This window comes from Mesoplodon mirus (assembly GCF_964341445.2).
Source record: "Mesoplodon mirus genome assembly, chromosome: 14".
NCBI lineage: Eukaryota > Metazoa > Chordata > Mammalia > Artiodactyla > Ziphiidae > Mesoplodon > Mesoplodon mirus.
The window spans coordinates 15,633,335-15,655,097 of record NC_138990.1 but is presented as its reverse complement, the minus strand read 5'-3'; the positions used below and the strand labels follow the sequence as shown (position 1 = coordinate 15,655,097).

Below are 21,763 nucleotides of genomic sequence, written 5' to 3'. Positions count from 1 at the left end.
CTTTTTTTTTTTTTTAAGGGAAAATCCAAGTCCCTACCTGATGGGCGCTTTTTTAATTGAGGTATAACTGACATATAACATTATATCAGTTTCAGGTATACAGCATAGTTTAACCATAGTCACTATCATGTCTGTCACATTCCTGTGACTTAATTGCCTTTATAACTGGAAGGTTGTGTGGAAGGCACTCTTAACCTGGGAGTCCTATAATATGTGTCATGAGTCTTGTCCTTAAATTTAAGATAGTATTGTAAAGCAAGAAATTACATCTGATTTGTTCATTATACAACACAAACACACGAGTATGTTCTCATTGAAAAAAGAATGTTAACAATTCAAACGCGTGTGAGGCAAAAGTCCCTTTGAACTTGCTACCTTCTGGTCCACTGCTGTCCAGCAGAACTCTCTGTGCTGATGGAAAAGTTCAGTGTCTGCTGTGTCCAGTACAGTAGCCACCAGCCACAGGTGGCTGTTGAGCACTTGAACTTGTGGCTGGGGTGGCTGAAGAACTGAACATTCAGTTTTATTTTATTTCGATTAATTTCAATTTAAATAACCACATGTAGCTGGTGACTGTTATATTAGCACAGCTCCAGCCCTGAACCCTTCCTCGGCGATACCCTTCATGTGATCTCCGTGTGTCCCATCAGGCCTTTTTCTGTGTGCTTGTGTGCAGATATGTGGGCACACAAAAGTTAACATTCTTCATGGGAATCTTTTTACATAAATTATATTTTGTACATATTGATGGCTTCCTTTTTTTCTCTAAACTTTATTAAATTAGGATAACGAGCACTGGACTAAAAATCAGGAGTGCGTTGTCCTAGTTTTAATGTAATCTGTCCTTTGATCTTATAGCTCAGCCTCTATCTGTCCTCATTTCCTTATTCCCTTTCCTGTTATCAGTACCTTTTAATCTTACGTTTCCAAATATTGTTAGGCTTGTCTCCTTAATACCTTGGAAGATTAAATGAAATAATACATGATGTTTTCTGGTCTGTAGAAAAAGTTCTGCAGTCACCCCCTCAGTTAAGGTGCTGTTACTGTTAACACAGTACTGTGGGGAACACTACTAAATTGGAAGGCAAGTGATAGTACTCAGAGAAAATCCTAGCTCATTAGTCTTTGCTAAATGCATCACTGTAATGACAACACACAAAAAAACAAAAACAAAAACCTTTAAGCATATGCTAAAGTATTGCTGTTTTTCCTGTTTTATCCTTTTTGTGTGTACTCCTAGAGGACTTTTGTGATAAAACAAGTAAAGGTTTTCTACCCATTCTCATACTTCACCCCAGATTTGCATTTAATTAAATATATTCTTTATTTTTAAGAGATAGGGTTACCTGCCTTTAAAGAAAAGTCTCCTGCCACATGACCCTTCTATTCCTTGGTATTTACCCAAGAGAAAGGAAAGCACGTGAAAACCCAAAGACTTATACAACGTGGTGTTCATAACAGCATTGTGACCAAACATCTGTAGTGACGAAAAACTGGAAACACCTCAAATGTCCATCAACAAGTAAATGGGTCAAAAATTGTGGCATATCCATAAAATCAAAAAGAAATGAACTATTAGTACATAAAACAACATGGTGGATCTCAAGATAATTACACTGAATAAAAGTAGCCAGACACAAGAGTACATACTGTATGATTCCACTTATATAAAACTCTAGACACTACAAACTAATCTAGAGTGGCCAAGAGCAGCTCAGTGGTTGCCTGGGGATGGGAGAGGGCAGAGGGCGACAGGTGGATTGCAAAGGTCATGAGGAAACTCTGGGAGGTAAAGGGTTTATTTAATATCGTAATTGTAGTGGTAGCTTCATGCCTGTATACATGTCAGAATTCATCAAGTTGTACACTTTAAAAACGTATAGCTTAGGGCTTCCCTGGTGGCGCAGTGGTTAAGAACCTGCCTGCTAATGCAGGGGACACAGGTTCGAGCCCTGGTCTGGGAAGATCCCACATGCTGCGGAGCAACTAAGCCCGTGCGCCACAACTACTGAGCTTGTGCTCTGGAGCCCGCAAGCCACAACTGCGGAGCCCACGTGCCGCAACTACTGAAGCCTGCGCACCTAGAGCCCGTGCTCTGCAACAAGAGAAGCCACCGCAATGAGAAGCCCGTGCACCACAAGGAAGAGTAGCCCCTGCTCGCTGCAACTAGAGAAAGCCTGTGTGCAGCAACAAAGACCCAATACAGCCAAAGATAGATAGACAAATAAATAATTTTTAAAAAAATGTATAGTTTGGGCTTCCCTGGTGGCGCAGTGGTTGAGAGTCCGCCTGCCGATGCAGGGGACGCGGGTTCGTGCCCCTGTCCGGGAGGATCCCACGTGCCGCGGAGCGGCTGGGCCCGTGAGCCATGGCCGCTGGGCCTGCGCGTCCAGAGCCTGTGCTCCGCAACGGGAGAGGCCACAACAGTGAGAGGCCCGCATAATGCAAAAAAAAAAAAAAAAATGTATAGTTTATTGTACATGAATTATACCTCAGTAAACAGTTTTAAAAAATCATGAGTTGGGACTTCTCTGGTGGTCCAGTGGTTAAGACTCCGCACTCCCAATGCAGAGGGCCCGGGTTCGATCCCTGGTCAGGGAACTAGATCCCGCATGCCGCAACAAAGATCCCACCTGCTGCAACTAAGACCCGGCATGGCCAAATAAATAAATAAATAAATAAATATTTAAAAGAAAAAATCATGGGTGTAGGTACAAGCCACAGAGATATATTAATAGTAGCTGTGATTTTGCTACAGAAGACTTCAGATATTTTCATACTGTGCTGATATTGTTGCATATGCTGAAGAATGATGTGCTCTTCACTGTGTCACAATTACAGTAGTTATTAGATCTGCTGCTAGATCTTGTTATAAATGTGTGAGTAAAGAAGCATTTGTGTTACTATAAGAACTGTAAAATTTGTATTTCTAAAATATGATACTTTCCATAAACTGTTTCCTTAGGAAAAAATAGAGATAAATGTCCTACGGTTGGATTTCCTAAAATCCGGTCTCTGAAACAGCTACACTATTTCCGAGTTCAGTGTTTCAAAGTTACCTTGTTTTAATTAAATACACCACCATTGCTTCCCCATATGAGCACTGCCTCTGGTGCTGTGGCAGCACACTTACCCTACATTTGTATCTGTCAACGTCTTTAATTTGTTTCTGATGAACGATTAGGGTGTCAAACGCTTCTGTAGAACAGCAAATCACTTGCATTGAAGACATGATTTTGACTTAACCATCATGTGCTCCTCTGTCACAGGTTGTAGAAGTGTACTCTAGTGGAGGAGATCTTCACCTCGAACTTCCGACAGGTCAGCAGGGAGGCACCAGGAAACTGTGGGTGAGTGCTGACGTGTTCTTCTCCCTTGTGAGCTCACATGAGACCCATTATTCTCTTAAATACACCAGAAAATACTTAACTCCTCATCACCCGAAGAAATACGGGTGACTTCTCTGTAATTATTGTCTTAATATTAAATTTATATCAAACTAACACAACATTGTAAAGCAACTATACTCCAGTAAAAATTAATTTTAAAAGATAAATAAATTTATATCAAATATACTTGAAAATTGGAGAGACCCAGAGAAATAGAATAGTAATTTTTGGAAAGAGCAGTGAACAAAAATTGGTGTCAGCTCTAACCCACCGTGTGGAAAGAAAGAGGTTTTAACTGTTCTTCCTCAGAATAATATTAGTAAAGTTGTCTCTGAATCTAATCATTTATAATATGCTTTACACTAATATTGAAGAAGAAGGAAAAAAAAAACCGTGAGAAGGACCTGCTACATTTTTTAAGGTAAAGCATTGAACATGCATACTTACTATTGATGGAGGAGATGCCATTTGCAGAGGGAACATAGTCAGGCCCTCCTGATGACTTAGAAACTTTAAATTTTTAGGCGGTCTATAGCCACATTTAATGCTATTTAATATTTGACAGTACTCTGTGTCCATGGTTAGAGAACCACTTTTTCTTGGAGAATACTAGCAAATATTAACAGATTAATGAATACATAGTAACTACCTTATTTACAAAGGTTCCTGCCTTATTTTTTTTAAGGTTGCCTACCCAGCTTTAATCAAAGAAGGGAAAGTCATAGAAAATGCAGTTCTTGTACCGAGGTCACTAAAATCGCTGCTCATTCGTAATTGAAGACACACAGACCTGACCATTATGAATAGGTTCCGAACATCAAAGTTTCTTTGTTAATTGCTCTGTTAAACACACACAGCCTCTAGATTCTGTCATCTGACCAGTCTCAGCCAGGGAAGGGACATGGAGGGGACGTTTTTAGGATATTGACTTGAACATTTAGAAACCAATTTGTCAGTGACTAGGTTAACTTCTAAGATGTAGAAACACTCTAGCAGGTAGAAATATGTAATGGATGGTCTTTTTATATCCTTTCACAAAAATGATTTACCTTGAAATTATGATATTGTTTGAAAAGCCTTGGGGAGAAATAGTGTATAAAACAGTGCTTCATAGAATTAACTATAAGCAATTAAATTTGTATTACAATTCTAGATAGAAGAACTAAGAATTTACTATGAAATATAACCAGATTCTAATAAATAAACATTAAAAAATTCAGATTTCTAGTTAGTTAAGAACTGTAATGAAGGGTAGCAGACATGGCAGATTGTTTTAATACTCCTAGCAGCTACGAGAAAAGATATAGTGACTTACTCCTACAAATCTAGAGTGAGAAAAAGTCAATTGGCCTTGACCTCACCTCCAGCCCATTTCAGTATACATGAGAAAACCCCAGCTCCTAAAGATGGGGAAGCGGATGGTCTATCTCTAGTGGCCCCAGGAGGGTTCCTGTCACCTCTTTCCTACTTTGAGACTAAAAAGTTAAGAGAGTAGAGGCAAGTGAAGACCAGTAAATTCTAAACCATGAGGATTTCTTAAAATAGGCCAAAAGGTGTGTGCAGAAAAACTCTGGTGGTCCCAAGGGAGCCAGATAATTCAAAAACCAGGAAAAGAATTATACCTCAAAGACAAATTTTTTTTCCCAATGAGTCTTCCTTCTAGTGTATATGTAAGTGTTCTCTTTTTGTGAGCCTAAAAAGTTATGTTATCTTACATGCTCAGAGCCTTACTGAACGCAGTTGGTGAACTGTGGATTTGCTTGGGAAGCTTTGTTTTGTTAGGTTTTAAATGAAAGGAGAGCAGAGTCTACGCTCTCTTGGTTAGCATTTAAAGAGAATCCTAAATGAGCAGAAGACCTAAATAGACATTTCTCCAAAGAAGATATACAGATGGCCAGCAAACACATGAAAGGATGCTCAACATCGCTTACCATTAGAGAAATGCAAATCAAAACTACAATGAGGTATCACCTCACACCAGTCAGAATGGCCATCATCAAAAAATCTACAAACAATAAATGCTGGAGAGGGTGTGGAGAAAAGGGAACCCTCTTGCACTGTCGGTGGGAATGTAAATTGATACAGCCACTATGGAGAACAGTATGGAGGTCCCTTAAAAAACTAAAAATAGAACTACCATACAGACCTAGCAATCCCACTCCTGGGCATATACCCTGAGAAAACCATAATTCAAAAAGAGTCATGTACCACAATGTTCACTGCAGCTTTATTTACAATAGCCAGGACATGGAAGCAACCTAAGTGTCCATTGACAGATGAATGGATAAAGAAGATGTGGCACATATATACAATGGTATATTACTCAGCCATAAAAAGAAATGAAATTGAGTTATTTGTAATGAGGTGGGTGGACCTAGAGTCTGTCATACAGAGTGAAGTATGTCAGAAAGATAAAAACAAATATATGGAATCTAAAAAAAAAAAAAACTGGTTCTGAAGAACCTAGGGGCAGGACAGGAATAAAGACGCAGACGCAGAGAATGGACTTGAGGATACAGGGAGAGGGACAGGTAAGCTGGGACGAAGTGAGAGAGTGGCATGGACATATATACACTACCAAATGTAAAATAGATAGCTAGTGGGAAGCAGCCGCATAGCACAGGGAGATCAGCTCAGTGCTTTGTGACCACCTAGAGGGGTGGGATAGGGAGGGTGGGAGGGAGACGCATGAGGGAGGAGATATGGGTATATATGTACATGTATAGCTGAATCACTTTGTTATACAGCAGAAACTAACACACCATTGTAAAGCAATTATACTCCAATAAAGATGTTTAAATAAATAAATAAATAAAACATTATTTAGCTTAAAAAAAAGTATATTCTGAAACTATTGCATGTGAAGAGACAGTTAATGAGTATGCCACTAAAAAGTGTAGGGAAAAAAGTATTACAGAGATGTATCAGGAAGTCCATCAATTAAAAGAATTTTGTTTAAAAAAATAATAGATAAATTATTTTAAAAAAGAATCCTTTTTGCAATGACCTAGAGAGGTAGGATAGGGAGGATAGGAGGGAGGCTCAAGAGGGAGGGAATGTGGGGGTATATGTACGCATATGGCTGATTCACTTTGTTGTACAACAGAAACTAACACAGTATTGTGAAGCAGTTATATTCCAATAAAGATCTGTTTAAAAAAAAGAGAATCCTGTAAACTTCTGGAAAAGCAATTTCCCTCTGATGGTGATGTCTCTGTTGTTTAGAGAATTTCAGGACTGAATTATATACCCAAGCACCAGCAATACATCAAATAATAATTGATTTTTATAGATTAACTCTACCTCTTAATGATGATTTTGCCGCTGACAGTTTGTTTTCATATAGTTTTATTTCTTTCATTTTGCTCAGTTTTACACACCACACTTCATTAGTTTTAAGATATGTGTGTTTTTATCATTTAACATCCTCCAAAATTGGACTATGTGTTATAATCAGTGGAATGAATATATTTGTTTAATTGGCAATATGTTTTTTTCTAAATAAGTATATAAAATAATAATGCATCTTTTAGGTGATGTCATCTTATTCAGTAAACTATAGTGGTTTTGCTACATTATGGTCTGTTAACTTGTCAGGAAATTCCTCCTTATGAAACCAAGGGAGTGATGAGAGCCAGTTTTTCATCTAGAGAAGCAGATAATCACACAGCTTTCATAAGAATAAAGACTAATGCTTCAGACAGCACGGAGTTTATCATTCTTCCAGTTGAGGTGGAAGTTACCACAGGTGAGTGGATGACTAAAGGAGCTGCAAGTTTGTTTTGGTTTCAGTACATCCTACTCTGGCGAAGTGAAATATAACTGTTTACTTTTCTTTTTTCCAAGCTCCTGGAATTTATTCCTCAACTGAAATGTTAGATTTTGGTACACTGCGAACACAAGGTAAAAAAAGAGTGTCTTTATAGGTCTTTTAAAAAATCCCTGTATTCATTGCTGAATGGCTCTACTTTAACTCCTTTGTAATTAATTCAGCTTTGAAAGTTACTTCTCAATGGGTTACATGATCTTGTAGAAATCTGCTTTTGGGAACTCAGAGCCCTTAGTGATTTATACCCCATTCCTCTGAGGGATACCACTGCTTACAAGATGGGAAAGCAATGTCATGGGTAACTTAAGGCTTCTAAATGGAAGATTGAGGTATCAAGTAGTTTCTTAGTTTCTTAATCCAGTTTCTCACCTATTTAGTTATGCTGAATCTTTTCTTTTAATAGTAAAATAAAGGAAGTAGAAAGATTGACTTCTGGATTTTTGTTTAGATATGGATTATTCAATTGCATTATAATAACGTAATGTTAGAAATTGGTCCCCAATGGTCAGAGAAAGAATTCAAATTCTAAACTTGAAAATAACCAAAAAAGGATTTATTAAGAGAAAAGTAAGAGTACCTGTAATATGGGATTCCTGTGGGCCATATGTAATTAAAAATTTGGTCGTTTAGGATTGAAGACCCATTTTTGAAAATTAGATTTGGTTTTAATATAATAATTTTATATTGTACTTTACTGAATTGCTTCATTATGCTTTGCTGGAAAACTAAAAGATAGTGATAATAACATCAATTTCATTGAAAATTTTTGTTTTGTTTTGTTTTTTGGTCCGATTGTTTAGGAGGGGGCAGTTCCTATAGTACTCACTGTCCTTAAGAGTAAGGCAATTCTTGTCTAGGAATGTGATTGTCACAGTCTTTTTATAAATGTGATTGTTATTCTAGCTCACATTCTAAAATACATTCCGTCTGATATCTAAGAAGAGAAAGATTCTAACTTGCTATAAAGCATACCATTTTAAGAAATATTTTCTTTTCCTCAATTTTAACAGATCTACCAAAAGTTTTAAATCTTCATTTATTAAATTCAGGAACAAAAGATGTACCAATAACAGTAAGTTTTTACTTTTTTTCCCCTAATTTATATATTCTTTGTTTTTAAACTTATGACAAAGTTTAAAATGATTAAACTCTTGCTCTAAAGGAATTCTGTTTTGTGGTGACCTGGTGACACTTTGGTTCAAAGCGTGATACAAGAAACCTGTTCTGCCTCTCTAATCACCAGATTTTCAGGATGAGAAGGGCATGTGGACAATCTTCTCCAAGCTAAGTGTGAACCAAAGTTCATGAGGTTCCTGTTTAGGCCTGTAGAGTCTGATAAATCCTAGGATCTGCGTGCCATATGCAAAGAAAAACGGGTTGTTAGACTTAAGGTACGACTAAGTAAAAAAGAGAGAAGAAAAGATTCAGATGAATTGGAAAGAGAAATAAGGAAGCAAAGAAATATGGTAGGTAGTGGTTGAGTGCTGTTAACATTTGTCTCTGGTACCCCTTCTAACCCGTAGCTGCCATAGTTACCCTTGACAGCACACTGTAAACTAGAGTCCTCTCTCCCCCTCACACATACTCGCAGAACAGGTGACTTTGATGCCTTGTAGTGGAAGTGGAGTGTCATGAGATGGTGAGCAAGGTCACTGTGCATTAAAATGTAGTTACCTGGGATGACCATCTCTCCCATCACTTGGGGTTTGTATACTCTCTTCTCTTTGGTCTCTATTCCACCAGTTGGTGGTAAACTCTGGGTTTGGGCAGGGATGGGCAACAGTCTGTGAAGTCTCAAAGCCCATCTGATCTATTTCATTTTATCAGAGTTCTCTGAATTTAGGTGTTCTGACCTCAGCACAGGTTATAATAAAAATACACTGCTTTCCTCTTCCCTTACTCTCTTTGTAACTTGGGAACCTCACCAGGAGGTGAGGCTGTGAGCTAAAGCAAAATCTGGGTAGACCTTGCTCACTAGTAGAGTCATGTCTGAGCAGTGTCCTGCCGTATGACCTAGTATTTCTTCCTGCTAGGTAGGAGAATTGGGGGTGGGTTAGGGGAATGGAGTCTGGTAAAGCAGCGGTCCCCAAACTTTTTGGCCCCAGGGACCGGTTTTGTGGAAGACAGTTTTTCCACGGATCAGGGTGGGTGTGGGGGGATGGTGGGGGATAGCTCGGGCGTAATGCGAGCAACGGGGAGCAGCAGATGAAGCTTCGCTTGCGCACCGCTCATCTCCTGCTGTGCGACCCAGTTCCTAACAGGCTGCAGACTGCTTCTGGTCTGTGGCCCGGGGGTTGGGGACCCCTATGGTAAAGAACTTCCCCCAATCTGCAGTGGAGCTGAAACTACCCCAACCTGAGGTTCCTAGCACTCCAGTGTTAGGCCGACTGAGAGGGACCTGCTCTGCAGGTGACTGAGTCTGTTGGGGTTCATGCCCCTGCTCCTCGGTGAAGTCTTCAAGGGCCTGGGACCCTTCCACAGATGACAAGGAACAGCTCCTTTGACCTAGCCACTCTGATACTGTATTTTTCTTTAAAAAAAAAAAAAAAACCACATAATGCTGACTGTTACTGTTATATTGAGGGGTTAGTGATTGTTTTTGCCTCTTTAATCTGTATTGAAATTTTCACAAGTCTATAGAAAAATGAGCAAAATAAGAGCAGTATAAATATTTATTAAAATATGAGTGTGTATATGTTAACATAATTAACATAAAGTTGTAAACACCCTTTCTGGATAAGGACTATTCTGAGATAATGTCGTTGTTTCTTTGACATTAAAATGTTTGTTGTTTTATTATTAAAGGTAGTAGATAGTTAGGGGAGGGTTGTTTTTGTTTTTTTAATAGAATAAGTGGGCAATTGTTCTTTCCTCTTCGGTTTTTAGGGAGAGTTTTTGAAGGATTGGTGTTAATTCTTCTTTAAATATTTGGTAGAATTCACCAATAAAGTCATCTGGGCCTGGACTTTTCTTTGTGGGAAATTTTAAAATTATTAATTCAATCTCGTTACTTGCTATAGGCCTGTTCAGATTTTCTTTTTCTTCTTGAACCAGTTTCAGTAACGTATGTCTTCCTAGGAATTGTTTCATTTCATCTGAGTTGTCTAATTTGTGGGCATACCATTGTTCACAGTATTCCCTTATAATACTTTTTTTTTTTCCTGTGAGGTAGGTAGTAATGGCCCATCTTTAATTGTTGATTTTAGCAATTAGAGTCTTCTCTATATTAAAAAAATTTGGGGGGAGGCTTCCCTGGTGGCACAGTGGTTGAGAGTCCACCTGCCGATGCAGGGGATGCAGGTTCGTGCCCCGGTCCGGGAAGATCTCACATGCCACGGAGCGGCTGGGCCCATGAGCCATGGCCGCTGAGCCTGTGTGGCCGGAGCCTGTGCTCCATAACGGGAGAGGCCACAACAGTGAGAGGCCCACGTACGGCAAAAAAAAAAAAATTTTTGGTCGGTCTAGCTAAAGGTTTGTCAATTTTGTTGACCCTTTCAGAGGACCAACTTTTGGTTTTGTTAATTTCCTTTTATTTCTTTTTCTTTGGTTTGATACCAAAATACCCTTTGTTTTATGAATAAAGGTAGTAGATAGTAGGAATTTCTCCTTCCCTGCCACCAACATCCTCACATTTGCAAAATAAAAAGTTAGAAAACCTCTGTTAGACTTCCACACACACAACACACACACACACACACACACACACACATTTTAGATTTTACCAGTGAAATGCAAAGGCCTAAGAATCACTGCTCTGTTACAACATTTTAAAATCTCACTTTGTACTCAGAATTGTGATTCATTTTGTTTAAATTTTCTAGTTTACTATATCAGACTTTCCTCTGTAATGGAGCGTGATTCCTTCTGCTAGATTTGTCCAGCTTGCTTTGGCTACAACCTCTTTATGTTCTTTGAACTTCTTGGTCCTGGATTTGTTCTTGAGCCCAGTTGGCAGCATGAAGCACAGTTACTGCATACATGATGATGTACACACAACTCTCTTCCCAGCCCTTTCCTGCCCGCATGCTCAGGGCACTAACCTCCACGAAGGAAAACTCCTGAAGCACACCGTCTGGCTGTACGTACGTCCTGGGATTCAGCAGCACATTTGCCTGTAGGGCAGACGCTGCCTATTGGTGGATCACTTGCCATTGCCTCAGTTTGAGATGTCAGATAATTTTTACTTTTTATGTGTTCTGCACGCTGTTTGTCTCTTACTGGTTTCTTCTGTCTGTGGGATGCCTTGTACAGAGGAGGAACTCTCATGCTTTTTGGGCAGACTTCAGGCCTTGAAGTCACTTCTCCAAATGTGAGGGCTTAGAGATTTGATGGGAAAGTGCATTTACTTAGCCCAAGCATTCTGGTCTAACTTTATACATACAATAAATGGACTCAAACAAATGTCTTTTTCAATAAACATTTTCTAGAAAAATGAAATTAGCAATTCTAAGAATGTGAATGAAAAAATGTAATTCATTTGATAGGTAATTAAATATAAATAGGCCCATGTTCCTCCTTTTCTCTTTTATTAAGGAGTTTTAGGATACATTGTAAGTGAACATTTTTGTTCTTACCGTGGGTTACACATATCTAGGTTCTTTACACAGATTACCTTGTTTGATACAGCTCTCTTGTAACGTACACAGGTCCTTGTTTTCCAAATAGGGAAAATGAGTCAGACCTTTTTATTTATTTATTTATCTATCTATCTATCTATCTATTTATTTATTTATTTATGGCTGTGTTGGGTCTTCGTTTCTGTGCGAGGGCTTTCTCTAGTTGTGGCAAGCAGGGGCCACTCTTCGTCGTGGTGCACGAGCCTCTCACTATCGTGGCCTCTCTTGTTGTGGAGCGCAGGCTCAGTAATTGTGGCTCACGGGCCCAGTTGCTCCGCGGCATGTGGGATCCTCCCAGACCAGGGCTCGAACCCGTGTCGCCTGCATTGGCAGGCACATTCTCAACCACTGCGCCACCAGGGAAGCCCAGACCTTTTTATTTTTAAGTGACTTAATGCGACTGTAAAATGTACAAGTTACATGAAAGTATATTAGGAATATAATGATACTTATTAATCAAGTCTTTATGAATATATCATTTTATATTCAATATTCCTCTTAACCTATTGATTTATGTATATGTGTTTAGATCTACATTTGTATCTACCTATGTATGTATTTTCTTCTAACATCCGAAGCCTATGCTCTGCCAGTGTTTTGGTAGTTTTCTCTCATTTCCTCATTCATTCCTTCATTCACTCATTCAGTAAATATTTAATAAGCATCAACTATATGCTGGCTTCTGTGCTAAGTACCGAGAATACAGTAGGGAATCAGACAACCAAGGTCTTTGTCCTTACTGAGCTCATTTTTTAGCTGGGAGACAGACAAACAGGTATGCAGCATAATTGTAAATTGAGAAATAAACAGAATGGCATGTAAGTCGGGGAGGGAGTTGGTTTAGATAGAGTTGTCTCTGAAGAGCTGACGTTTGCAGTCATAACTCAAGAGTGAGAGGTAGTCGCCCATAAGAAAAGCTGGTGGCCAAGTGTTCCCATCAAACGGATCAGCAAGTGCAAAGGAATAGTTTTGATGTCAAGGGAAGCAGGGTTGGGGGGCTGGTTTGAATGGAAAAGGTGAAGGCTGGAGAGTCAAGCAGGGCTTCCTGGGGCCCTGGGAGGGTTTTAGATTTTATTATAAGTGCAATGGGAAATGACAGAATTGTAAGCAAGAGAGTGATGTCATTTGATTTATGCATTGTAAAAAGTCAGTGTAGCTGCTTGTGGAGAATGAACTGCAGAAGGTTAAAAATCTGTTGCATGGTCCACTTGAGAAATGATGGTAGCTTGGACTCCTTGCCTTATCAGCCAGGGGATGAGCCCATCTACCATGTAAACTGAGTTTTAAGAGAGCTTCCTAAGGCTTTTCCTGTATTTTTCTCCATAATATACCAGACCTAGAGACTGGTACATTTTTTTAAGGGTCCCTCCCTCCCTCCATTTCACAAATATATAGAATTTTAGGATGAGCTCAACAATGCTAAAACCCAGAGAGTTTTTAAAAATTCCCCTTCAGGGAATTCAGTCTCTTCATCTTTCAAGATATAAGACCACTAAAGGAAGCAGCTCCAAATATAAGTTCCTCACCTGTCAGTGGACAAGATGCCCAGGTCCAAGCCTTCCTGACATTGTCTATAATGCAGCTTTGAGAATATGGTTTTCCTCAATATTTACAAAGCATGAATACTATATAAATGATGGAATAAGTTTGCCTGAGATGTCTTAAGGCACCTTTGTATGAAGTTTCCTTGCTAATTAGTGAATAAGAATCACAGCTGTACTTAATTAATTTTACCAATGTCAACTTGACCTGAACCTTAGCTCATTTGTGCACCTACTGTTAAAAATACAATCCCTATATACTGAAAGGTTATTTTTCTTGCTTGCTCAAAGTAGTTGAGTAGTTTCAGAATGTCCTGAGCCTTGAGTTTCACTTGAGAGTTACGGAGCATTAGTTGGGTATGAATGTCGTGAGAAAGGCTGGAACTATTGGGTTGGCCAAAAAGTTCGTTCGGGCTTTTCCGGAACAAACTTTTTGGCTAACCCGGTATACTTCGAACCTGTGCAAACTGCCTTTCCTGGGAATCTTGCCATATTTTTTCCACTTCTTGATTATCTTTAAGTAAGCAACAGTTAGTGACTGGTACTAAAATATATTGTTAGTATAAATATGCTTATTACAAGTTAATGATTATTTATGATTTTTCATTTAAAACCATCAGAATGAGCCAACTATTTAAGTGTTTTGCTTGTTTGTCTCTCTTTGTTTTTGTTTCCTTGGAAAACAGGTTTTAACTGATTGGGGGATTTTTTTTCTTTTAATGGTAACAGGTGAACAATTTAATTTAGACCATTTGTATAAAACAGGAGTCAGTTGAATATTATTTTACTGTTAGTGTGACATGTTTTAAGGTAATAATACTGAATGTAAAGTTTTCCTCTGGTAAGAAAAATCCTAAAGTGTGTTTCATGTGAGAAAAACATTTTTTTCATCAAATATTTATTCTTAGTTCTTACTACTTACTGTGACTATCTATGGTAATAGATACCATTGCTTAGCTGTTTCTGGCATGGGGTTGTGCTTGTTACTGATGAACCACCACTTACATTCTTTAAGTGTGTTTGAAAATGGTCAAGGTTCCCTTGCTGCTGTATCATAATCAATAGAGCAAGTGAAAGAATTAGGAACCGTATGTGTCCTCTGTAAACTGTAAGGCTTTATACGGTCATCTCTCTAACAAATCCTGACCTCAGGATAAATGTGGCTAATTCAAAAAAAAAACCAGCATAATTAGGGACTTCCCTGGTGGTCCAGTGGTTAAGACGCTGCACTTCCACTGCAGGGGGCCCGGGTTCAATCTGGGTTCCTCGTTAAGGAACTAAGATCCCACGTGCTGTGTGGTGCAGCCCCCCACCAAAAAGACAGCAAAATTAATAGAATCACAAAATTTTTCAGATAGGTGGAAACTTAGAAAAAAATCTAATCCAACCCCTAGGATTTTATGGGTGGGAGAAATAAGGCCTAGAGTAAATGGGCAGCTTACTCAGACTCACACTGCTGGTTAAATAGTTAGTATCCTTCTGTTGTAAACTCATCACTCTGGGTCTCACATGTACTTCTATACTGCTTTCCTTTCCTTCGGAAAAAGTTTTTAGTGTAGTGTGATGAAACCAAATGAACCTTTTGTCCAGTTTGTAGTTTATCTTAAAGTCAAACCGCTTTGTTTTACTGTTAAAAATACACACACACACACACACACACGTATACATATATACATACATACATACCCTTCAAGGAATGAAGAGATTCATACTTTAAATGATTGCTAATAACAGGAAGCTTATTGATAGTAAATATATTGATATGAACCAGTCAACTCCCAGCTCCATTAGAGATTCAAAAGCAGATGAGGGGCTTCCCTGGTGGCGCAGTGGTTGAGAGTACGCCTGCTGATGCAGGGGACATGGGTTCGTGCCCCGGTCCAGGAAGATCCCACATGCCGCGGAGCGGCTGGGCCCGTGAGCCATGGCCGCTGAGCCTGCGCGTCCGGAACCTGTGCTCCGCAACGGGAGAGGCCACAACAGTGAGAGGCCTGCGTACCGCAAAAAAAAAAAAAAAAAAAAAAAAGCAAATGAGGAGTTCTCAAAGAAGAAGAAAGAAAAAGAGTTAAAATGCTGGGAAAGCCTGAGGCCAAGAGCTAAGGCAATTAAGATTTCTAGCACAGGAGACTGCAGGGCTATCATCCCAGGCCTAGTAAAGACACCCGAACAGCTGAGGACTAACAGCAGTGGGAAGGGAGGCGCCCTGCTGACTGGGACTAAAAAGCAGTGTCTGTCATCACTCCGTATGTAACCAACTTTGTTTCCTATGATTGAAACACAATGCAAGAGACTGCTTTTCCTCACACTCTTCTGAGGTGCTTCTTGTGCCTTCAAAGGACTGTCCTTATTCTCTATAGGCAGATTCCACCTTTATAAATGAGCAGAAAAGGTGGGTGGGAAGCTGGGGGAAGAACCTGGTGGCTCATGGGGATCTGACTGTGCCCATGTTAGCGGGATTGCCTGATGAGTGTTCCTTTCTACTGGAAACATCTCGCTTTGACAAGTTTATAAAGCCCCTGAAAATTCAGCAGAAATCCCAGAAGTGTTCTGAAATCAAAGTAATATTCAAATTGCATTCTAAAAGAAGATTTTTGATCAAGACTTGTGTTCGATACCATGATTTTCATTAGTATATGTTTGGGCAGTAGGATGCCAGGTGAAGGGCCCTGGACCAAGTCAGGACAGCTGGTTTCCAGTTCTGTCTCTGGATGCCAAGCTGTTGAAACATCACTCAATATTGCAAGGTGTCCTTCATCTGTAAAACAGGGAAGGAAGTTGGTATCTTTAAGGGCCCTTCCCATGAAAAATGCTTTGTGTCAGTGCGGATTATCATATTAAAAAAGTAACTGCACTTAAATAGTATTTATTTTTTAAGCTTGCTCAAAAAGTGCAAGCTTTTACTGTTTCGTTGTTGTTGTTGTTTTAGGTTTAGTTGTTTGAACAGAAAGCTCTTACTTTGTTAAGTTGAGAGCGTTCTGACCTCTTCCAGGTTGCGCATCCCCGCCATCCGCCTCCTCACGGTTCACCCCACAGCTGGGAGTGCAGACCCTATCATAAGTCCTCATGTCCCCTTCTCTTATACATAAATTAGGCATTCATTTAGCAAATAAATACCTTTTCTTCTATTTTATGTATTCATACCCATTGTACTTTTTACAGTCGCTTTATCATTTTCCTTCTGGTCATCGTTTTATTTCATAAAAATAGTCTAATGAAGTTAATTTGAGGTCTTAACAGCTTAGCCAACTCTATTTAAAGGGACCACATAAAGTTAAACTTTTCAAGTTTTGATTCTGCTTTACTTTTCACTATAAACTGAACGACTAGACTAAAATAATGCTATGTAAATTTTTCTCTTTGCAGAGTGTTCGACCTACACCACAAAATGACGCTATAACGGTACACTTTAAACCAATTACATTAAAAGCTTCAGAAAGTAAATATACCAAGGTTGCAAGTATCAGCTTTGATGGTAAGTATTCAGCTTTTTCTCTCTGATAGAGTGCTATTATTTTGATAAATTAGAAGGCATCTATGTTGACATCTTAATATAGAAACCCAGACCATTTTACAGTCAGATTTTATAGTACTGGTTAGGTTGGTTTTTCTTGTAAATCATCACCAACTCTTATTTGATTGTTTCACGAAAGAAAATATTATAACTTCATAAACCTAAATTAATATTAGCAAATACATTAGGATTGGAATTAAATTTTTGTTATCTGGGCTCTTTCACATACATACCTATTATGCTTTGCCTTAATTATGAAGTCATTAATTTTTTAATTAAGTGAATATTTGAATTTCAGAAGCATGTTTGAATTTAAGAGCAGAAATAAAGTATTTTCTGTAACATTTCCATATATTGGCTTTTGTTAACAAGGCAGACTGTCCTACCTAAACTAACTGCCTTCATGATAGAATTGTCAAATTAGATAACAATTATTTCAAACATGTATATTGTGTATTTTGACATTTGAAATATTAACCCAGACTTTAACATATCTTAATAGCATGTTTTTATTCAGTTTTGCCCACTGTACTAGAACATTTACTGAATTTGCTGTCATAAACTTTTTTGAGTAGTGACATAATGGCTGTCTAACTGTATATGTAATTTAAATTTAATGAAAGCTGAAACTCCAAGTGGGACTTTTCTCATAAGGGCACGGGCAAGTGAGGAGCCCTGAAGCTTAAGCTTTGGCCTCATGATAAAGCCATCTTTGCTCATAGTCCACATTTTACAACTAAGCTCCTCATCAGAAGAGAATATTTGGTCACTGAGTGACCTACTGAGTGTGGCACAGTGTTTGTGAGAGCATCTGTGCTCACTCCATGCACATGGAGAGTCTGGGGAGAATCTGGAGCAACTGCACAGTTGGCTGCCAGCACAGTGTTCATCCTGTGAGCTCAGAGAAAACTCCCAAAGAAGTTAAGATTAAATACATGACATACTTCCATAGTCCAGCTGTCAGGAAACAATCAGTATTGTAGAAGGCTTGATAGCACAGATATTTCCAAGTGTGTGATAAATTGTCTTCTGTGTTGCTAAGATACCAGCCATGACCACCAGTATCAGTGTCAGTATCAGTAGGTACATTGTCTTCCCTTACGGAGAAACAGAGAAACCAGTAATAATTTCTGACCCCAAGAACCACATGTAGGACCTACCCTTCTGATAAATCCATGGAGTGGGGGGTACACACTGGGGCAGCTGTGCTGTGTACTTCCCCCCATTCTTCTTTTCCAGCTCCTGTATTGACAATACAGTGACTGTTTCCACTGAGATAAATGAAAGTCAGGAATGGTGGTTCTGAGATCACAGACTCCAAAATAAGTGTTTCTTAAAGAAATGATGTAAAATTTAACACAGAGACAAGGGAAAGCATCTTTTAAAGCAGGTGCTACATTTCTTAAAAGTGGTTTTTATTATTGTGGGAAAATCCCTCCACCTTCCACCTCCCACCTCTCCCATCACCACTCCGGATTCCAGTACAAATGGTATTACCCTTAAGATTGCTGTGAAAATCAAGAAATGCTTGTTTTACTTAACTTTTAAAATTTTCAGGGGAACTCCCTGGCGGTCCACTCACCTGGGTTCAGTCCCTGTTAGGGGAACTAAGATCCTGCAAGCCGAGAGAGAGGCATGGCCAAAAAAAATTAATTAATTAAAAATTAAAAATTTCAGAATGTGCCATGAATATTAATTCCACAGTGTTCACTTACCAAGCAAGCATGTCTCATCAAGTCATGATTCTTTATGATTTTTAGCTGAATTTTCTTGAGGTTTTGACCACTTCATTGCTAAAATATAACTTGATAAGATACTATGAAATGCCTAAATTATGGCCCTTTTATCAGCCTTATGTCAGAATAAATAGCAAAAAAAAAAAAAGAAAAAAAATTTAAAGTATCCAGAAACGGCTCTACAGTAAGCAGAAAGAAACGAGGTTTAATGGGAGTTTCAAAAATCTGAATCTGCACCGTCTGTACAGAGCCGCATACTAGGTGTCATACCAATTTTTTTGTTATTCTTCTTTTGTGCTAAAGTTGGATAACAAACATTTGCAGAACTTACATATAAATTCTTCTCATAAGTGGAAGTGTTCCTGAAGTACTTAAAGGGGATAAAGATACACAGCTTCTTTATTTGCTTTGGAAAGAACATCTAATGGGTACACAGATTGGATCCAACTGACTCTTTTCTGTAATTCCAGATGGAATAATTCAGAAGTGCTACAAAACTTAAAGGTTTTACTTCATCTGTGAGGACAATATGATGGCAGGGAGGGTATATGCCTCCTCTTACACTATAGGTTAGGGTTGGCTAATATAAAAAGTCAGAGCTCATAACTCTTGACATTTTTTTGCACCAGGCTACTTTATTGGTATTTATAGCAAGACTCTGGCCACACAAGGAATGTTATTTCTTAATCCAGCTGTAAACCAGCAGTTCTCAGTTTGGGGGGCTGGGCAGTTTTGCCTCCCAGGGGATGTTTGGCAATGTCTACAGACACTTCTGGTTGTCACAGCTAATGTCTAGCAAGAGGCCATCCTGTGCACCGCCCGACATCCCGCAGAGCCCAGGGACAGCCACTCTGCCACCCAACAGCGAGTTTACCTGGCCTAAAATGTTCGTAGTGCCAAGGTTGAGAAACCCTGCTGTAGGTAAAGCCAAAGCTTATGGCTGTAGAGAAGTAGCTCAGATACAGCGCTTTTCCTCCTGAATTGTGTTCACTTGCTAATTCCTTACCTGTTTATCCCATTACAGGAAAATTTAAATATCTTTCCATTTTTGTATGAAAAATGTGATATTTCAATTAAAATGTTGTAAAAGTATTCTTTGTGCCAGTTTGAAAGCTCAGCTTCTTAAGATTTTGTCAGTCCACATGCAAAGTCACTCTCATCCTCCTCTGTATAAACTCTTTGGTAGTAAAAGGTGACAGATTATGTTTTATGTTTCCTTTCAGCATCAAAGGCAAAAAAACCATCTCAGTTTTCTGGGAAAATAACTGTTAAAGCAAAGGAAAAGAGTTATTCTAAACTTGAAATACCATATCAAGCAGAGGTTTTAGATGGGTGAGTTTTTCTTTAAAATAAACTTTATAACTTTGTATTAATCAGTAAATTAACTTTTTATTAATCAGTAAATTCATTGATCTTAGCAAAAGAGTAGCCAAATTCATATAAACTCCATGGAATTCGTGTTGAGAAGAACAACTTCAACTATAAAGGAGAAAAATCTCCTGTATTTTGTTTATTTTTTTTACTTTTTTAGAAGAAAGAGGTAAATGGGATGATATGATTTGGGCTTAAATGAAGTCTTAATGATTCCATAATACAGTAGAAACATGAATCTGTGATTTTTAAACCATTTGAACCATTTCCTTTCTGTAATTCTTTTTGTAACATGCAAGTGGTTCTGGATTGTTATTAAAATATGTTGTCACTTGAAACAACATCATTTATATTCCTTTATAGACTCGTTAAAACACTGTTCTAGAATTACAGCTTTTTATAAATGGGCAATAATATATGTAGTTCATTTTCTAATTATACTTTAACCAATAATAGTTTAATGTCCAGCATAGCAGGGACTCCATGTGGTCAACCACTAAAATGTTCATAGTCTTAATTCTTTAATAACAGTCCTAATGCTGAACGTAAATTATTACTCACAGCAAAAGAACTTGGATTTTAAATTAACACGTGGAAACAAAAATAATTTATTTTGTTTTTGTTTTTTTCAAATAGTTATTTGGGATTTGATCACTCTGCAACGTTATTTCACATCCGAGACAGTCCTGCTGATCCTGTGGAAAGGCCAGTTTACCTCACTAACACTTTCAGTTTTGCAATCCTCATTCATGATGTGTTGCTACCAGAAGAAGCCAAAACAATGTTTAAAGTATGTCTGGGAACCCTTATACTTTTAATTTTACTGATCTGCCAAGCAAATGATGCTGACACATTGTTTTTTCTCTCCCATCATTTCCTAGGTTCACAACTTCAGCAAACCAGTCTTAATTCTTCCAAATGGATCAGGATACATTTTTACTCTGTTTTTTATGCCATCCACATCATCCATGCACATAGATAACAATATTTTACTTATTACCAATGCCTCTAAGTTTCATTTACCTGTGCGGGTATACACGGGTTTTTTAGATGTAAGTATGCTATCTACCTTTATAATTTAAACTCCCTACACGTCTTTTGTGTTTTCAACTACTATCAGGCAGTTGCGTTGCACACACTTAAATTTTGCTATTTCTGTGCTTTACAAGTTGTCCTAATTCCTCCCTTGTCAGTACTTACAAGATTTTCACCCTCCCAGCGGCCATGTCTCCTCATGATGCAGTTGACTCTTCTAGTTACGCCTCTGTTTAGATCTTTTCCACGTTCCACTTTCTCTTGGTTTTGCTTTTAAACTGTCATAGTCATGGGGAAGCTAAAAACGAGCTAAGTGGAAGAAAGATAATAAGCAGGGAAGAAATACTACAGGGCGGGTGAAAAGAAAACTCTGTAGGGAAGAGATGACCAAAACCAGGAAGTGCAAGAATGAAGAAGAGAACCAGATAAGAAAGAGGGAGTAGGTGGGAAAGACACAGCTGGAATCGTCACCTAAATACGGCAGGAAAGGAAATAAAGGTCTTTCTAGTACAGAAAATAAGCCAGGTAAAAAAATCCAAACAAAGCTGTGCCTAAAATTATCAATGAAAGAAGTTTAGTTAAGAAAGAAAACTGATAGGAAAGATATAAAAGAAAAAAAGAAAGTGAAAACAGAGACATGTAGTTCTCCAAAAAGCTAGCATCAATAAGAATTTTAGAGCTGAAGGGACCGTCACTATTATACCACTCCTTCTGCATTTCTTTTGCTTAAATGAT

General features: G+C 38.5%; 1 protein-coding gene across 2 annotated transcripts in view; it reads left to right on the top strand.

Moving 5' to 3' along the window:
- The window catches only part of TMEM131 (transmembrane protein 131), a 190,923-nt gene that overhangs the window by 114,046 nt on the left and 55,114 nt on the right, over positions 1 to 21,763 (top strand). For both annotated transcript variants that reach the window (XM_082642292.1, XM_082642291.1), the window contains exons 8-15: positions 3,270 to 3,350; positions 6,987 to 7,137; positions 7,236 to 7,292; positions 8,229 to 8,290; positions 16,739 to 16,847; positions 19,846 to 19,954; positions 20,630 to 20,783; positions 20,875 to 21,045. In XM_082642292.1, the coding sequence (XP_082498418.1) occupies positions 3,270 to 3,350; positions 6,987 to 7,137; positions 7,236 to 7,292; positions 8,229 to 8,290; positions 16,739 to 16,847; positions 19,846 to 19,954; positions 20,630 to 20,783; positions 20,875 to 21,045 (894 nt within the window). The remainder of the gene's footprint in view (positions 1 to 3,269; positions 3,351 to 6,986; positions 7,138 to 7,235; positions 7,293 to 8,228; positions 8,291 to 16,738; positions 16,848 to 19,845; positions 19,955 to 20,629; positions 20,784 to 20,874; positions 21,046 to 21,763) is intronic.